This window comes from Schistocerca piceifrons, chromosome 8, assembly GCF_021461385.2.
Source record: "Schistocerca piceifrons isolate TAMUIC-IGC-003096 chromosome 8, iqSchPice1.1, whole genome shotgun sequence".
Classification (NCBI taxonomy): domain Eukaryota; kingdom Metazoa; phylum Arthropoda; class Insecta; order Orthoptera; family Acrididae; genus Schistocerca; species Schistocerca piceifrons.
Genome location: NC_060145.1, coordinates 89612332 through 89629398, shown reverse-complemented (window position 1 = coordinate 89629398; position 17067 = coordinate 89612332). Strand labels below are relative to the sequence as shown.

At 42.1% G+C, this 17067-nt stretch overlaps 1 protein-coding gene across 1 annotated transcript in view; it reads left to right on the top strand.

The window, feature by feature from the left end:
- The window catches only part of LOC124711967 (serine protease inhibitor I/II-like), a 63811-nt gene that overhangs the window by 11767 nt on the left and 34977 nt on the right, over positions 1-17067 (top strand). Inside the window, exons 2-3 of the mRNA XM_047242250.1 lie at positions 5568-5669; positions 13970-14119. Coding sequence (XP_047098206.1) covers positions 5568-5669; positions 13970-14085 — 218 coding nt within the window. The 3' untranslated portion in view covers positions 14086-14119. The remainder of the gene's footprint in view (positions 1-5567; positions 5670-13969; positions 14120-17067) is intronic.

Genomic DNA, 17067 nt, shown 5'->3' with positions numbered 1-17067 from the left:
AATCGTAAGATAGAAATATGAGAGGGGGCTTCTGCCACCTCTAAGATATACGGCCTTCAGCTCACTTTTCAGCCTATTTAGATAAAACTTTGAAAATCTTTGTCTCAGCCTTAAGCCGTAACACTGTTCTTGATTAATGTGAGGCCTTCAGCCGAGTTCTATGGGAAAAATTTAAGCTAAGGCTTTCAGCCTATTTATATTGAAGATAAAAATATTTTCTAAAGAATTGAAACCTCCAGAAGAAGTCCTGTACCTCATTTCTTCGCTTAGGCCTTGTCCCTTGGATTTTCGATGTGGCCTTCAGCCGACCTAAGTTAAATCAAAGGAGGTCTTTCATTAAAACCTTGAGGGTTTTGATCCTTGCTTGTGTGTGTTTTGGCCCCTTTCCACAAACATAACTGAATACACTCCGTCCTACTAGCCCAGGGATTTCAAACAGTCTATCAGAATTTCTAAAATCATTGGGGGAAATGGCAACAAAGCGACTATTCACGTTGATGTGTAGAATGTATGAGTCTGCAACATACCATCTGACTTTCGGAAAAATAGCCATCCACACAGTTCCGAAGAATGCAAGAGCTGGCAAGTGCGAGAATTATCGCACAATCAGCTTAATATCTCATGCATTGCTGACAAGAATAATGTACAGAAGAATGGAAAAGAAAATTGAGGATGTGCTAGATGGCGATCAGTTTGGCTTTAGAAAAGATAAAGGCATCCGAGAGGCAATTCTGACGTTATGGTTGATAATGGAAACAAGACTAAAGTAAAATCAAGACACGTTCATAGGATTTGTCGACTTGGAAAAAGCGTTCGACAACGAAAAGTGGTGCAAGATGTTCGAAAGTCTGAGAAAAATATGGATAAGCTATAGGGACAGACGAATAATATACAATATGTGCAAGAGGCAAGAGGGAATAGTAAGAATGGACAACCAAGAACGAAGTGCTAGGATTAAAAATGGGGTAAGACAGGGATGTAGTCTTTCCACCTACCGTTCAATCCATACATCGATGAAGTAATGATAGAAATAAAAGAAAGGTTCACGAATGGAATTAAAACTCAAGGTGAAAGGATATCAATGATAAGATTAGCTGATGACATTGCTAACCTCAGTAAAAGTTAAGAAGAATTAATGATATGGTGAATGGAATGAAGAGTCTAATGAGTACAGAAATGGATTGGGAGTAAATCGAAGAAAGACGAAGGTAATAAGAAGTAGTAGAAATGAGAACAGTGATAAACTTAACAACAGAACTGATGAAACTTCCTGGCAGATTAAAACTGTGTGCCGGACCGAGACTCGAACTCGGGACCTTTGCTTTCGCGGGCACACAGTTTTAATCTGCCAGGAAGTTTCATATCAGCGCCCACTCTGCTGCAGAGTGAAAATCTCATTCTGGAAACATCCCCAAGGCTGTGGCTAAGCCATGTCTCCGCAATATCCTTTGTTCCAGGAGTGCTAGTTCTGCAAGGTTCGCAGGAGAGCTTCTGTGAAGTTTGGAAGGTAGGAGACGAGGTACTGGCGGAATTAAAGCTGTGAGGACGGGGCGTGAGTCGTGCCTGGGTAGCTCAGTCGGTAGAGCACTTGCCCGCAAAAGGCAAAGGTCCCGAGTTCGATTCTCTGTCCGGCACACAGTTTTAATCTTCCAGGAAGTTTCATATCAGCGCACAGTCCGCTGCAGAGTGAAAATTTCATTCTGGGAACAGAATTGATGGTCACGAAGTAGATGAAGTTAAGGAATTCTGCTACTTACACAGTAAAATAACCAATCATGGACGGAGCAAGGAGGACATCAAAAGCAGACTAGCACTGGCAAGAAGGACATTCCTGGCTAAGAGAATTATGCTAGTATCAAACATTGGCCTTAATTTGAGAAAACCTTTTCTGAGAATGTACGTCTGGAGCACAGTGTTGTATGATAGTGAAACTATGGGAAAATCATAACAGAGGAGAATCGAAGCATTTGAGTTGTAGTGCTACAGGCGAATGTTGAAAATTAGGTGGACTGATGAGGTAAGGAGTGAGGAGGTTCTGCGCAGAATCGGAGAGGAAAGGATTATGTGGAAAACACTGACAAGAAGAAGGGATAGGACGATAGGATATCTCTTAAGACATCAGCGAATGACTTCCATGGTATTGGAGGGAGCTGTAGATGGTAAAAGCAGTAGACGAAGGCAGAGATTGGAATGCATCCTGCAGATAACTGAAGACATAGGTTGCAAGCGCTACTCTGAGATGAAGAGATTGGCACAGGAGAAAATTCGTGGTGGGCCACATCAAACCAGGCAGAAGACTGATGGCCCAACAAAAGAAAAAACAAAAGAAAAGGGTCCCGCCTTTCTGTTTATGAACTACAACCCCCCCCCCCTCCCACACACACACACACAGGAGCGCTCAGGTGTCGGATACATAGAGAACTGAAGATACTGAATGTGTGCAAAGATCTGCATATTCCCCAGGCTGAAACCCTATAGATCATACCTAGGATGGCACTGGCAGACGTGGAACTTCCCTCTCCCTACCCCCCTGACCGTGCAAGAACTGTGAGAGGAGTGGGAAAACATCCTGCAAGGACTCTTGTACGTTTTTGTAGCCACCATGAATACGAGGAACGAAATGTGCGTTAGTAGCCGAGGAGGGCGTATTCTTTACTGGGGGTCCGATATTGTCCTTTATGTTGGGAGTATGACCTGTGGTAAACATAAACTTTATTTATGTCCGTTGTCTTGTTTTCCCACGTGGTGAAATCTGTACAGATTTTCCTTGTAACATCCGACCTCCGTTGCGCATGTATTGTGTTTCATGTCATGCATCATTGTCTGTGATTATTCCTTTCCAACAACGTGTCTCTTCCTTAGCAGCTATCAAGCAGTGTGGATCACACGCTTCTGTATCTCATAAAATACCTTGTCCGAGTTGTTAGTAGTTCCGAAAATAGATCAGAAATTTTCTTCATTATTCGCTTCGCAACAATAAACGATTTGGATGCACAGCACAACAGAAACTATGTAATTACACTACAGTGCTATAAGGCCGACACAGTGTTATTATTATTGTGAGTAGCAGTGTCAGACACAAAGCATCGGAAGCTTGGAGTTTTACAATTTTTGTCTTTTCAAAGATAAGGAATCCAGCAAATGTGATTTACAAACAGTAAAAGTTGTGCAGATATTTTCACTTGGTTCATTTTACATGGGGGTGCAGGGGGAGGGTGAAGAAAATCTCACTAGAGACAAGAATGGTGCAGAAGTAACACGTTCTGTAACAAGTGTCTTTTCTCAATATCTTTTCTGAAGAGGAGTAGTAGGTAGCATTAAAAGAAGGTCCTCTCATTGGCACGAACGAAACATATTTTTGTTTGAAATGTATGAAAGGACCTGAACATTAACAAATTTGAAGTAGCTTAAATTCACCACCGCGGAAAGAATGATAACCAGTAACAAAATATAACACACATTAGTTCTACATAACGAAAACTTCGCATCAACGCACACATGTTCATATTATAATTTATAAACATTCTTATCAGGTCAAATTGTGCCAGAAGTTCCTTAAATCCCCTCGTGAACAAAAGCTTCTCCCTATAAATCCTTAATGGAACTCATTGAATGATTACATAGATATTACAAACCTGTAAATAGTCAAATGATCAAGACATTTGCACAACGAACATTGTTCCAGAACCGATCACATACATTATGATATTTTTCGGCACACGTTTCCATAGCTGTCGTCGTAAATACTCACTATTTACATTACTAAACGGCTAATGTGGGTCTTGGTGCTCGGCCACAGGTGCAGGCGGCCTAACTGGCGGCTTACAGTGGCGACAATAATGCGATTTCCATTGCCAAATATAACTATTGGCCAAATTAAAAAATTTAAAACGCTTTTATGATCCACCAATTATGGCGTATAATCTTATGTCAAAGGTTTAATACAGCAAGACAAGCATTACAGTTAGAAACTGTGTGCTGTATTTAGAGGCACTGTGACTAAGTAACTGATGGCGGGTAAATTACACAGACTGTGCTGATTCAGTATCTGGGTATGAGAACACTTAGCGACTTCCAAGAAACTGTACACATAATTTCATACTTTGTATAAACTTTTTCTCGCCTGCATGCATATCGCAAAATATTTAACACATCAGATCATTTGTAAAGTAATCAGAGAATGAAGCTGTTTTGAAACCTGGTGGTAGTCAAGGGAAGGCAGGATTCGGTTACGATTGTGGACGGGGTTGTAATCAGCTACTATTGGTTGCCCTTTACAGTTACACATTTATTTTTAAAACATTAATTCCAGACCCAACAATAAATAAAAAATACCACTTTGAAGGCCAAAACCAAGTACCAAATGGGTGACATCAAATTCATTAGGCACACAAACGCACATTGAACTCACTGTGACAACTCAGACAACGGTTGGCAGAATGAAACAAATCTCTTCACTGCTTCATTAATTCACAGTTGAGTGACCACTCCATCTAATCATCGAGCCAAGTGCTTTTAACACAGTAGGGTCTTCAAGTACTAAGCGATATGCAGATCCACCAATTTGCACATGACGGCGCAATGATAATCTTTCATAACACCACATACATACTGTGGGCCCATATGGGTGACTGACTGCTCTCTACTTGGATTGAAATGCGCTTATCTTAAAGCTTACTGGATCCGGTTTATGACAAGGTCATGCACCCTCGTGGCCACAGCCCTTACATCCGGCAGTCCATGCGTACCACCAGTGGTCCCGGTGAGTTCGCGCACTGCTTGGACCTGGCTCCTCCTGAGTTCCCAACCTAACTGCCCCACTCTCATGATCCGGAAAAACAACGACGTCGCCCCAAAGATAGAGCAACAGTTACTACATATCGATAACCGCAGCTGCTGCCACTAGCAGACAGGCAATGCTTGCGAAACCGAGTGGTGCCAGTCAACACGGGAAGAAGACAAACAACTGCAACCATGCCAACTAAACGATACCATCTGACCTGTAACAGAGGGCGGAAACCGAGAAACAGCACCAACGCAAGCTGTAGCACTGCTCATTTTTATGTATACGAGCTTGAGCCTTTAAAGATCAGGAGTGGGGGGTTTACTGTTACGTAGTAAGAAGATGCTCATAATCAAGTTGGCTGCTAAATGATTATGTAAGTTACAACAGTTAACGGGAAACTGAAGAAATGAAATGCGTTAGCACGGTACAACAAATGTTCAAATGTGTGAGAATTCCTAAGGGGCCAAACTGCTGAGGTCATCGGTCCCTAGACTTACACAGTACATAAACTACCGTTAACTAACTTACGCTAAGAACAAAACACACACACACACACACACACACACACACACACACACACACACGCCCATCACCGAGGGAGGACTCGAATCTCCGACGGGAGCGGCTGCGCTGTCTGTGACATGGCGCCTCAAATCGAATCGCATGGCTACGGTACTACAGATAAGGATGTACTGGCAGAGTGGGGATGGTGAATGTAGCCCACAGTTATAGCCACCTCACTTACACCTGTAGTGACTTTAGTCGCTGTGTTGTGTTGCAGGGTGCTTTCCCGGGCAGCAGAGGATGCAGTCGTGCAACACGTGCTTCTGCACCCCGACTGGAGTGTGGGCGTGCACGCGCAGGGGCTGCATCGGGAAGAGAGGTCAGTGTCTGATGAATGTCCACCTCACTTTGCTCTCATGCACACTTCATTACTATCATGGCACTCGAATTTTTAGTCTGTATGCATTGCAGTTGTTCACGTTTTAATTTTTTTAATGATATTTCGGTTGTGAGCTCTGTAACATCCATGTACTAATTTATATTTACGTGACAAACCCTATTTCTAGGGCTATATTTTAATTTTGACAAATGGATCTATGCCGACATTTGTAAAAACGGCGATGGTACATTAGTCCATACTAATGTAAAATTGCCACCTTCTGAAGAAGACAAATTTAAATTTGTTGAAACCTAGGTAAAGAATTCTTTATCCATTGCAACTGGTCGGCTGTTTATAATTTTATTTTTTAATGATGCTTGTAACACCAAGCATGTCGTGGTCAACATGAAGCGAGAATTTCCGCGCTATTTGATTTGAGCAAGGTTTTTCACAATAACTTTATCTTGGAACTCTTCCATTTGGTCCGTGTTAGCATAGAAAAGCAACAATACAGGAATTGTGAGTCCGCCTTGATGCAAAACACTTTTTGTTATTTATTTACTTATTCCCAAAACTACTGTCAGCGAAAAATATCACCATCATCGGTGGGTTCTTTCTATCTAATTTATCCCTTTAGTGACCAAATTATTTCCGGAAATTGTAGACTTTTTATGAACACTTTATTGGGCTACGAAACCGTTCATAAAATCATAGTTTAAATCTTGAAAGTGAGAGTTTAGCCTATGAGTATAAAAAAAATTAGTGGGAACTATTGTTCCCACCGAACTCTGGAGTAACTTCACTTGCTAATTTAAAAAAATGTATTTCCTTTATTTTTTAGTACAAAAACATGTTAAACATTACATTTGTATTTGTATTAGTTCATACTGTCCTTTGAGTTCACTAAGGTGATGCACTATGGAACTTAGAAAAGCATGGTGCTACACACAAAGGTACGTGACAGTTGCTATACATTATTGTTGTTCTCTTTTCTTTGTTCTTGGTGCTACATTGGCGGCATCTTCTGTTTGTTATACCTTTTGTAGGGAAATGAGTTCCAACTTTCTCCAGACAAACTTCATCTGGTACTCCAGACACACCTCTTTTTGGTGTTTTAAAATGAACAGGCCTTGCTCTTCTCTTACGACTTGAGAAGCCAGAGATAAGCTGCCTTGCCAAGTGCAATCTAAATATTAGCTGGTCTGCTTCTGTCTTCTGTAGCTTCCAAATAACGTAGGAATTGACAACTGCCAAATCCACAAGAAAGAAAAACTGTTTGAGCCAGCACTTCCATGAACGACGGCCTACAACGTACCGTTCACACACCTGATCAAAACTATCCACTCCTCCCATTATTTTATTATATCTGCCACTGCCAATGGGCGGAATACTTCATTTCTGCTTCCACTAACTTACCTTGTAATATTTATATAATTTTCAGTCAAATCCAGCAAATATACACGAATATTATCTCCCTCATAAATACAAAAGTAGATAAATAAAACACAAATCACTTGACACGCAAAAGGAAAGCACACTATCCAAAAAACGCTGTAGCGGTCGAAACAGTGGCTCGTTTTTACGCGGGAACTGCGCTTCTGCGTTGATTGACTCACAAGGTAGAAATACAACAGCTTTCGCCTAAACGTTGACAATCTACACATAGTTAGAACACTCTAACAGAGATGGTAGCACAAGTTAGAAGTGGGAACACGGAAGCGAAAACAAATAAGTGGGAACTATAGTTCCCACTAGTCGCTAAAGGGTTAGTGTAGGTACAGCATCTTTTTAAGACTTGTCACTGTTTTCCGTATATTTTCTGTGCTTTTTCTGTTGCCGTTTTCTCGTCATACGTCATGCCATCTGCAAGTTCGTTGGACGGCTTGCAATTAATTTATCGTACGTTGTAACGTGTATTTGACACCATTTCCACATTTAGTTTATTAACAACTTAAATTGGAAGGAACACATAGAAAATGTTTGCGGAATGCTAACCAAAGACTGCGTTTTATTGTCAGGACACTTAAAAAATGTAACAGATCTACTAAGCAGTCTACCTACACTACGCTTGTCCGTCGTCTTTTAGAACACTGCTGAGCGGTGTTGGATCCTTACCAGATAGGACTGACGGAGTACATCGAAAAAGTTCAAAGAAGAGCAGCACGTTTTGTATTATCGCGAAATATGAGAGCGAGTGTCACAGAAATGATACAGGATTTGGGCTGGATATCATTAAAAGAAAGGCGTTTTTCGCTGCGACGGAATCTTCTCACGAAATTCCGATCACCAAATTTCCCCTTCGAATGCGAAAATATTTTATTCGCACCGATCTACATAGGGAGAAATGATCACCACGATAAAATAAGGGAAATCAGAGCTCGTACGGAAAGATTTGGTGTTCGTTCTTTCCGCGCGCTATACGAGATTGGAATAATGGAGAATTGTGAAGGTGGTTCGATGAACCCTCTGCTAGGCACTTAAATGTGATCTGCAGAGTATCCATGTAGATGTAGATGGAGATTAAAATGAAACACCCGAATTTCTCAAACTGCGCAGAACTGTTTTTATTCATCTACCTTGAAAACAGATATAAACGAATTTTCTGTGGGTCACAGAAGGTCTCGTTGAAACATGTGCTCTCTGCAGTCCCGTAGAATGCAGTCCTTGGTCCAGAGCTTTTCTCGTTCTCTGCCAGTGATAATTCATCTGCGCTACACTCTTGCAAAATATCTCTTACATGCTGACGATATTCAGTTGGATCTAAGCGTCAGCTCTAAGAACATTGCTTCTGCTGTCCCGGGTATGAATGGTGACCTTCGTTCTGAATCACGACGCGCACGAAACTTGGGTTTTTAGTTAAATCCTATGAGGACATATGTTAGTCTCATGTCATACCGAAAGTTTATCGCCGATACTTTCGTGAAACAGTTACTACAGTGCTTCTTCATGGTAGCCAATTGCTCTGTCAATAAACAGTAAAAGATCGCAGTGTAGTCTTGGATGATCATATCGACTGAGCAGAACAATCAAACCACCATAAAGAAAATCTCTCTCTTGCTTACGAAAATGCAATCGAAAAATTTAGACAAATATTTGCACATCGGTTTAAACAAAGTATACTCCAATCTTTAGCCTTGACAAGTTTTTGCTACCGTGATGCAGCTCAACAAGTAATGAAAACTCTGGCGACTGCTCCTAGCTATGAATACTTGCGTAAGACATGTGTGTAACGTTGAGTTGTTTGACCACGTCAGTCATTCCTATGTGCAGTTACGATGGATGCGAACGCATAAACGCCATGATTTTCACACGGTTTAATTCGACGATTTCTTAGCCACTGGTATTCTCAAGTAGCAGATTCATATCTCTGTATCAAATACATATTTTCATTCCATAACCGCAATACCACTTCAGATACGTCAACATCTTGGCTCTACCTTTTCATAATACTAAATATTTCTTCATCTGTTTCTTCATGGATGAAACCTTTATGTATTATCAGCGGCGTAGTTTCCATCTGGGTATATCCCAACTGTTGTTTCTCTCTCTCCCTTTGACCAGTCAACAATTTTCCATATTTTACGAGGCGTTTTCGGAAAGTAAGGTCCGATTAGGGGGTGTGAAAATCCGATGTGTTGGACAGTGTCTTTAGTGTGCCTGTCGATCGCTTCATGTTGCTCTTTTCAGTTCAGAGCCCAAACTGATCACGTAGAATGCCTAAAACAAGTGTCTCCCGCCAAGCCTGAAGCTATGCAGCCAACATAACATAAATGTCATGCATTTCTTTCTTCAAGACAATTTTCAGCCGCATTCTGCACGGACAATCAAGACGCTCCTGCAGCGCTTTCGATGGGAAGTGTTTGATCACCCACAATACAACCCTTAATTGGTTCCCTCCGTTGTTCATATCTGATTACATAAACCGCTGGCTACGAAGCCAACATTTTGGCACAAACACCGAAAGGCAGATGAGCGTAGAGCATTGGCAGAAAGCACAGGCGGCTGCTTTCTGTCACCAGGGTACTGGAAAGTTTGTACAACGCCACGACAGATGTCTAAGCCGGAATAGCGACTATTTAGAGAGGTAGCTGGAAGGGGCGACTAATTGTTGCGAATAAAAAGTTTTTGATTTTAGTCGCGGTTTCATCTCGCGACCGAACGGACATTATTTTGCGGACAGGCCTCGTATTTCTTCTGTACTGATGCAATATTTTTATGCTGAATGTCATTATTCAGCTTCTACAGTAAAGTAAGCTTAAAGAGGAAGCTGCTTTGCAGAATGTGGGTGAGACGGACATTTCTTAAAGTCCTTATATTCATTATTATTCTTATTATTATTTATATCAGTCAGTACTCCTCGTATACTACGCAAATTTTAACGTTAACTCATTTAGGACGTGTGGTTAGAGGTAAGAGAGGCCTTGAACGCCCTAATTTTCTTGGGTGAAATAATTACATAAATAAATGGATGTGGAAAATAAAGCTTTTGGTTTGAACATCGTGTTGTTTTAGAATGCTTGGTCCTGTTCTAACCTCTGAACCGAATTACCCAAGCGTTACAGTGGGGCTTGTAGTTAAGCCTAAACTGCGAAACATGGTTCGATTTGGATTTTTTCATGTTAACAGATCGTTTTCAGAAGTAAAAGAACCAACAAATGACTGAAGAAATCCTAACACCTTACGGTGCCAAAATTCATCGTAGAATTGGATCACCTGTTTCAATGCTCATCTAAGGTCCAGTATTGGTACATCGATGTAGATGGCTTCATTGATAACATGAATGTCTGCTCAAGATTGTGCAGGTTGAGTAATGTGTGGTTAGTTGTTCCTTTTCTGAAATGTAGCTACAGGAATCTTCTGTTGATCATTTCGTTCCTTACTTGTATTCGTGTATGAACCCAACTTGTGAGAGCCACCAGTATCACGGATAAGTATCCCTGCTGTAGAGAAACAGGTTCCAATTTATCTCATGTGGCTATTCGTACAGGACCTTCCTCAACATATTTGTTCTCCTGTATCGCCCTGTCAATACGCTTCAACTTAATTCTTTGTTCTTCCAGGAAGTACAGCTTATTAACAAGCCGTGCACCACTAACTTCAGAGTTTTACGACGAAGATGGTGTCATCCAAAAGTGAACTCTGTTTGGTGGCGTTTGTTGAAATCAGTTGATAAGCTGGCGGTGACCATCAGATTCCCATTTCGACCCTCTGGCTCAGTGACGCCAGAAGCAGGCCTGGTACTGATTGTAACGTAAGGCTGCATGAGCGGTTGGTGCCCGTACACAGTGGTCGCTCGCTGGGCGCTACTAACATGCACTCTGACACAACTTGTTGTCGTGGAAACGTCCCAAGTATCAAATAATCACTTTGTAGCAAAGCTAAAGTGGCATCCTGGATTTCGGTAACACCACTGATTCCCGAACGGCAGTAGTACTAACACGTTGGGGCCTGGCGTATGGCGCAATCCTCAAGCAGCAGCTTGCGGCAATATGTGGTGGTTATGCGGTAATCCGGTAGACCCCTGCAAGAGCTGGATAGCGGCGTTATAGTAGCGCTCAAGAATAAAACGTTAGACCATCTTTAAGATCATCTGCTATTATCATTCTTGTTAACTGCTTGTAGTTTGCTTTTAAACAGTGACATTATTTCCGTGTGCCTATTCAATCTTTGCAAAGTTATGTCAGAGAGCGTCTGTAGTGCTGCTGATTCTTAAAACTATTAACCTTTACAATCAAGCGATGAATACGGTACTTTCAAATGATAAATAACCCACACTATTAGAAATATAAACTATTTGATCAAAAGTATCCGGACACCTGGCTGAAAATCACTTGCAAGTTAGTAGCGCAGTAATGCTGGAATTCAGTATGGTGTTGGCCCACCCTTAGCCTTGATGACAGCTTCCACTCACGCAGGCATACGTTCAGTCAGGTGCTGGAAGGTTTCTTGGGGAATGGCAGCCCATTCTTCACGGAGTGCTGCGCTGAGGAGAGGTATCGATATCGGTCGGTGAGGCCTGGCACGAAGTCGGCGTTCCAAAACATCCCAGAGGTGTTCTATAGGATTCAGGTCAGGTAGGTCCATTACAGGGATGTTATTGTCGTGTAACCACTCCGCCACAGGCCGTGCATTATGTACATGTTCTCGACCGTGTTGAAAATGCAATCGCCATCCCCGAGTTTCTCTTCAACAGTGAGAAGCAAGAAGGGGTTTATAACATCAGTATAAAATGGTTCAAATGGCTCTGAGCACTATGGGACTTAACATATGTGGTCATCAGTCCCCTAGAAATTAGAACTACTTAAACCTAACTAACCGAAGGACATCACACACATCGATGCCCGAGGCAGGATTCGAACCTGCGACCGTATCAGTCGCGCGGTTCCGGACTGAGCGCCTAGAACCGCTAGACCACAGCGGCCGGCTAACATCAGTATACACCAGTGCTGTGATAGTGCCACGCTAAACAAAAAGGGGGCGCAAGCCTCCTCCATGATAAACACGACCACACTATAACACCACCGCCTCGGAATTCTACTGTTGGCGCTACACACGCTGACAGATGACGTTCACCGGGCATTCGCCATACCCACACCCTGCCATCGGATCGCCACATTGTATACCGTGTACTGCACACAACGTTTTTCGACAGTTTAATAGTCTAATGTTTACGCTCCTTACACAAAACGTGGCGTCGTTTAGCATTTACCGGCATGATGTGTGGCTTATAAGCAGCCGCTCGACCATGAAATCCAAGTTTACTGGAATTCCTGTGTGATGGTCTGGATAGATGTCTGCCCATTACACATTACGACCCTCTTCAACTGTGGGCGGCCAGCCGCGGTGGTCTCGCGGTTCTAGGCGCGCAGTCCGGAACCGCGCGACTGCTACGGTCGCAGGTTCGAATCCTGCCCCGGGCATGGATGTGTGTGATGTCCTTAGGTTAGTTAGATTTAAGTAGTTCTAAGTTCTAGGGGACTGATGACCACAGCTGTTAAGTCCCATAGTGCTCAGAGCCATTTGACCCATTCTTTTTGAACTGTGGGCGGTCTCTAGCAGTCAATAGACGAGGTCGGCCTGTACGCTTTTGTGTTGTACGTGTTCATTCACGTTTCCACTTCACTATCGCTTCGTAAACAGTGGACCTAGGGATGTTTAGGAGTGTGGAAATCTCGCGTACCGACGTGTGCGCAAGTGACACCCGATCACCTAACCACGTTCGAAGTCCATGAGTTCCGCGGAGCGCCCCATTCTGCTCTCTCATGATAGCTAATGACTGCTGAAGTCGCTCATATGGAGTACCTGGCAGTAGGTGGCAGCACAATGCACCTCATAAGAAAAACGTATGTTTTTGGGGGTGTCCGGATACTTTTGATTACTTGGTGTAATCTAAACTGGTATCAAACTGAATAATTCAAGTTTATTGGGTGCTTCGTTATTGTAGACTAACCCACAGTGAAGAGATTCTTTAGCAGAAAGAAAAATAGATAATCCTGTATACAGTAGAAGTCATTTCTACTAAAAAACCACATACATTTAAAAATTATCAGTTTTCCGTTTGTATTTGGCAAAGTTAAGTACTAGAGAGACAAATTCCAGCGCCAGGTACTGGATTCGGTCTGAGGAAGTATGTATGGCATTGCCGTTAAGCTGCTAAAATGTGGAAAGACACTGCAGTTGTGAAATTATATACTGTGATTACTACGGCCAATGATACAGTGGTTTGTACAGTTTCGGATTAAGGTAGCTATTTTATTAGCGTTCAGTGGTTTCTGATGGCTACAACCAGAACGTAGTGAATGAAATCTGTAATAGAAAGTTTGAAGTGTTTAGGGAAATTATTTATGTGAAGTTAAAAGTAATACAGAGCATTAGTAACATGTTCTTACCATCATTCGTAGGAGGACACGTGAAGAGCGCTGCTCAAATTTTGCTTATGTAATACAGTCACAGAACGATAATAACTTTCGTGTTTATGTGTTGTTTAGTGACTGGTAAACAACGACTTACGAGGACAGTGAATGAATACAGACAGTGAGCGTAAAGTGCACTTTCTTTCAAATAATTTTGGACGCTACAAAAGAAACAGTGATTAACAGTATTTTTAGAGAGAACTTTAATACATTCCGTAGGCATCCACTAAAAGAAGTCAAATAATAGAAGGCGGAAAGAGCTTCTATCGGTGCACCGTTCGGTTACATAACACATTTTTTCATTTTATTCGGCGGAAAGATTTTACAATGGCGTGTTCACAGAGGCGGAGTCTTCACAGCACTGAATAAACTCGTTTTCTGTTGCAGAGGCGAGATGTACTCCGGGCACGACGTTCAAGAACCAGTGCAACACCTGCCGCTGCAGCGCCGACGGGCAGCAGGCGTTCTGCTCCAGGAAGGCCTGCCCTCCAGGTAGCGCCTGAAGAGCTGAGACGGCCGAAACGTTCATGCATACCGGTAAACACGAACACCATTCTGCAGTGAACACACAGTGCGTAGTGGGGCGATCACTGTTGTAGAAATAATTCAAAAGCCAAGATCGTTTACTGGATAACCTGTTTCAACACACTAAAGGTGCCACCATCGGATCTGAACGTAGATTAACATTTATAAACCATTTGGATATAACGATACATGAGGCGGACCAGCTGGAATAGGGCAGTGTGATACCGACCGTTGTTAAAAGAGCAGCGGTCATTAACAAAATTCCAAATCCTCACATACAGAGGCAAAACAAGAGGAGAAGAAACGCACTAAAAAAAGGAAAGGAAACAAAAGGAAAAGCCTGTGTCTTTTAGCCGTTCTCCTTGTTCGCTGTCCGTCTTCGTCCCTTCACCGTATGTGTTTCTGTTTCTATGCGTTTGGGCGCTGATGACCATGCTGTTTAGCGCCCGAAAACCACACACACACACACACACACACACACACACACACACACACACACATGAACCAAATTTTGTGACTTCAGTTTTACATATCTTATGGAAAAGAATGACAATGAGAGCAGTTATTTTTTTGTGACAATGATTTTATATCAGCTGGTCCGCCTCGTGTATCGTTATATCCAAATATCTACGTTCAGATCCGATGAGGGCACCTTTAGTGTGTTGAAACCGGTTATCAAGTAAATAGTATTTAAGCGATCTTGGCTTTTGAATTATTTCTACGAACACCATTACTGAGAATTTTGCTTGAGCTTCAGAGCTCTGTTTATGTCGCGTTTATTACTTTTTTATTTATGTTTTCCCCTCATTCGGCTCAGAAAGAAATCATCGAATGGAAAACCGAATGCTTTCTCTCGCGTAATGGCTCCTTTCTCATTACAATACGTTTCTCACAGACACTCTTCCTACCTACGGACTTAAACGTCACGAATGACAAGCTTTTCATGAATATAGATGTATATTGCTTTCCTATCAAACAATGAATATAGTACTTTCAGTTGATAAAGAAGCAACACTGGTAGAAATATAAATGAAATTATTATCTAACTGGATAATTCGGGTTTACTAGGTGCGTTGTTATTATTATACACTACCCCCAACGTGAAGTGATTCCTTAGCATAAATAAGTGGGGAAACACGTTTGCCGTGTAAGCTATAAATCATTGGGCACACAATAAGGTAACTTCTGGTTCGGACAGCCAGTAATCTGTAGAGTACCATTCGCGGTTATGACGTATAAAGCCTAATGAGGCAATAGATGGATCATTATAGGAGTGTTGGGCATGATGTTCTGCTAGGAAGTGTTTATTCTTTATACAGGGTGGTCCATTGATCGTGAGCGGGCCAAATATCTCACGAAATAACTGAGTTTTTTTTAAAAATAGGAACCCCCATTTTTTATTACATATTGGTGTAGTACGTAAAGCAATATGAATGTTTTAGCTGGACCACTTTTTTCGCATTGTGACAGATGGCGCTGTAATAATCACAAAGATATGGCTCACTATTTTAGACGAACAGTTGGTAACAGGAAGGCTTTTTAAATTAAAATACAGAACGTAGGTACGTTTGAACATTTTATTTCGGTTGTTCCAATGTGATACATGTATCTTTGTGAACTTATCATTTCTGAGAACGCATGCTGTTACAGCGTGATTACCTGTAAATACCACATTAATGCAATAAATGCTCAAAATGGTGTTCGTCAACTTCAATGCATTTGGCAATATGTCTAACGATATTCCTCGCAACAGCGAGTAGTTCGCCTTCCGCGATGTTTGCACATGCATTGACAATGTGCTGACGTATGTTGTCAGGCGTTGTCGGTGGATCACGATAGCAAATATCCTTCAACTTTCCCCACAGAAAAAAATCTGGGGACATCAGATCCGGTGAACGTGTAGGCCATGGTATGGTGCTTCGACGACCAATCCACCTGTCACGAAATATGCTATTCAATACTGCTTCAACTGCACGCGAGCTATGTGCCGGACATCCATCATGTTGGAAGTACATCGCCATTCTTTCATGCTGTGAAACATATTGTAGTAACATCGGTAGAACATTACGTAGGAAATCAGCATACTGTGGGGCGGCAGGTGGAAATAGCTGTTATAATAATGTTCCAAGTATTTATTTAATGCTGTTGTTTTCCGTTCTCAACACTGTCTCTCTAACTACAATATTGGCAAACAGAAAGTGATTAGCAAAACGTAAAGCCTGTAATTAGAATTCCTAGTGCCCACTCCATCTGAGAAATACATTTATAGCTGCAGCTTATAGCTCTGAGGAATTAGGAGATTGTCTGGGATTCATAATAAAAAACCATTTTCTCTAAAATGTTCACTATATTATGAAAGTCACAGACCAAAAAGAATCCACACAATCCAACTACCAGAGCAGTTCAGAGTCTAATGCGCTGATACAACTATAAGTGTTCAAACTAAATGTTTAAGTGAATGCTCTCCATAATTTGATGATAATGTTAATCAAACGCCACACTAAATAATGGTAGAATATCCGTCCCGCGGCGGCACGTGAAAATACGACATACACAAACTGAAGATAGATCATTAAAGTCATCCCAGAATTAACACTTCACTCGAAAACGATTTCATGGTTACGCGTATCCCGAGTAACTTATTATGGCATCTGAGGCTGTTTATAGCAATGATACCGACGCGACGCGACTCCCGGCACAGGTAGTGCGCTAATCAGCATCTGGAGAGAACTCTCGCTCAGCGTTCTTATATACACTCCTGGAAATGGAAAAAAGAACACATTGACACCGGTGTGTCAGACCCACCATACTTGCTCCGGACACTGCGAGAGGGCTGTACAAGCAATGATCACACGCACGGCACAGCGGACACACCAGGAACCGCGGTGTTGGCCGTCGAATGGCGCTAGCTACGCAGCATTTGTGCACCGCCGCCGTCAGTGTCAGCCAGTTTGCCGTGG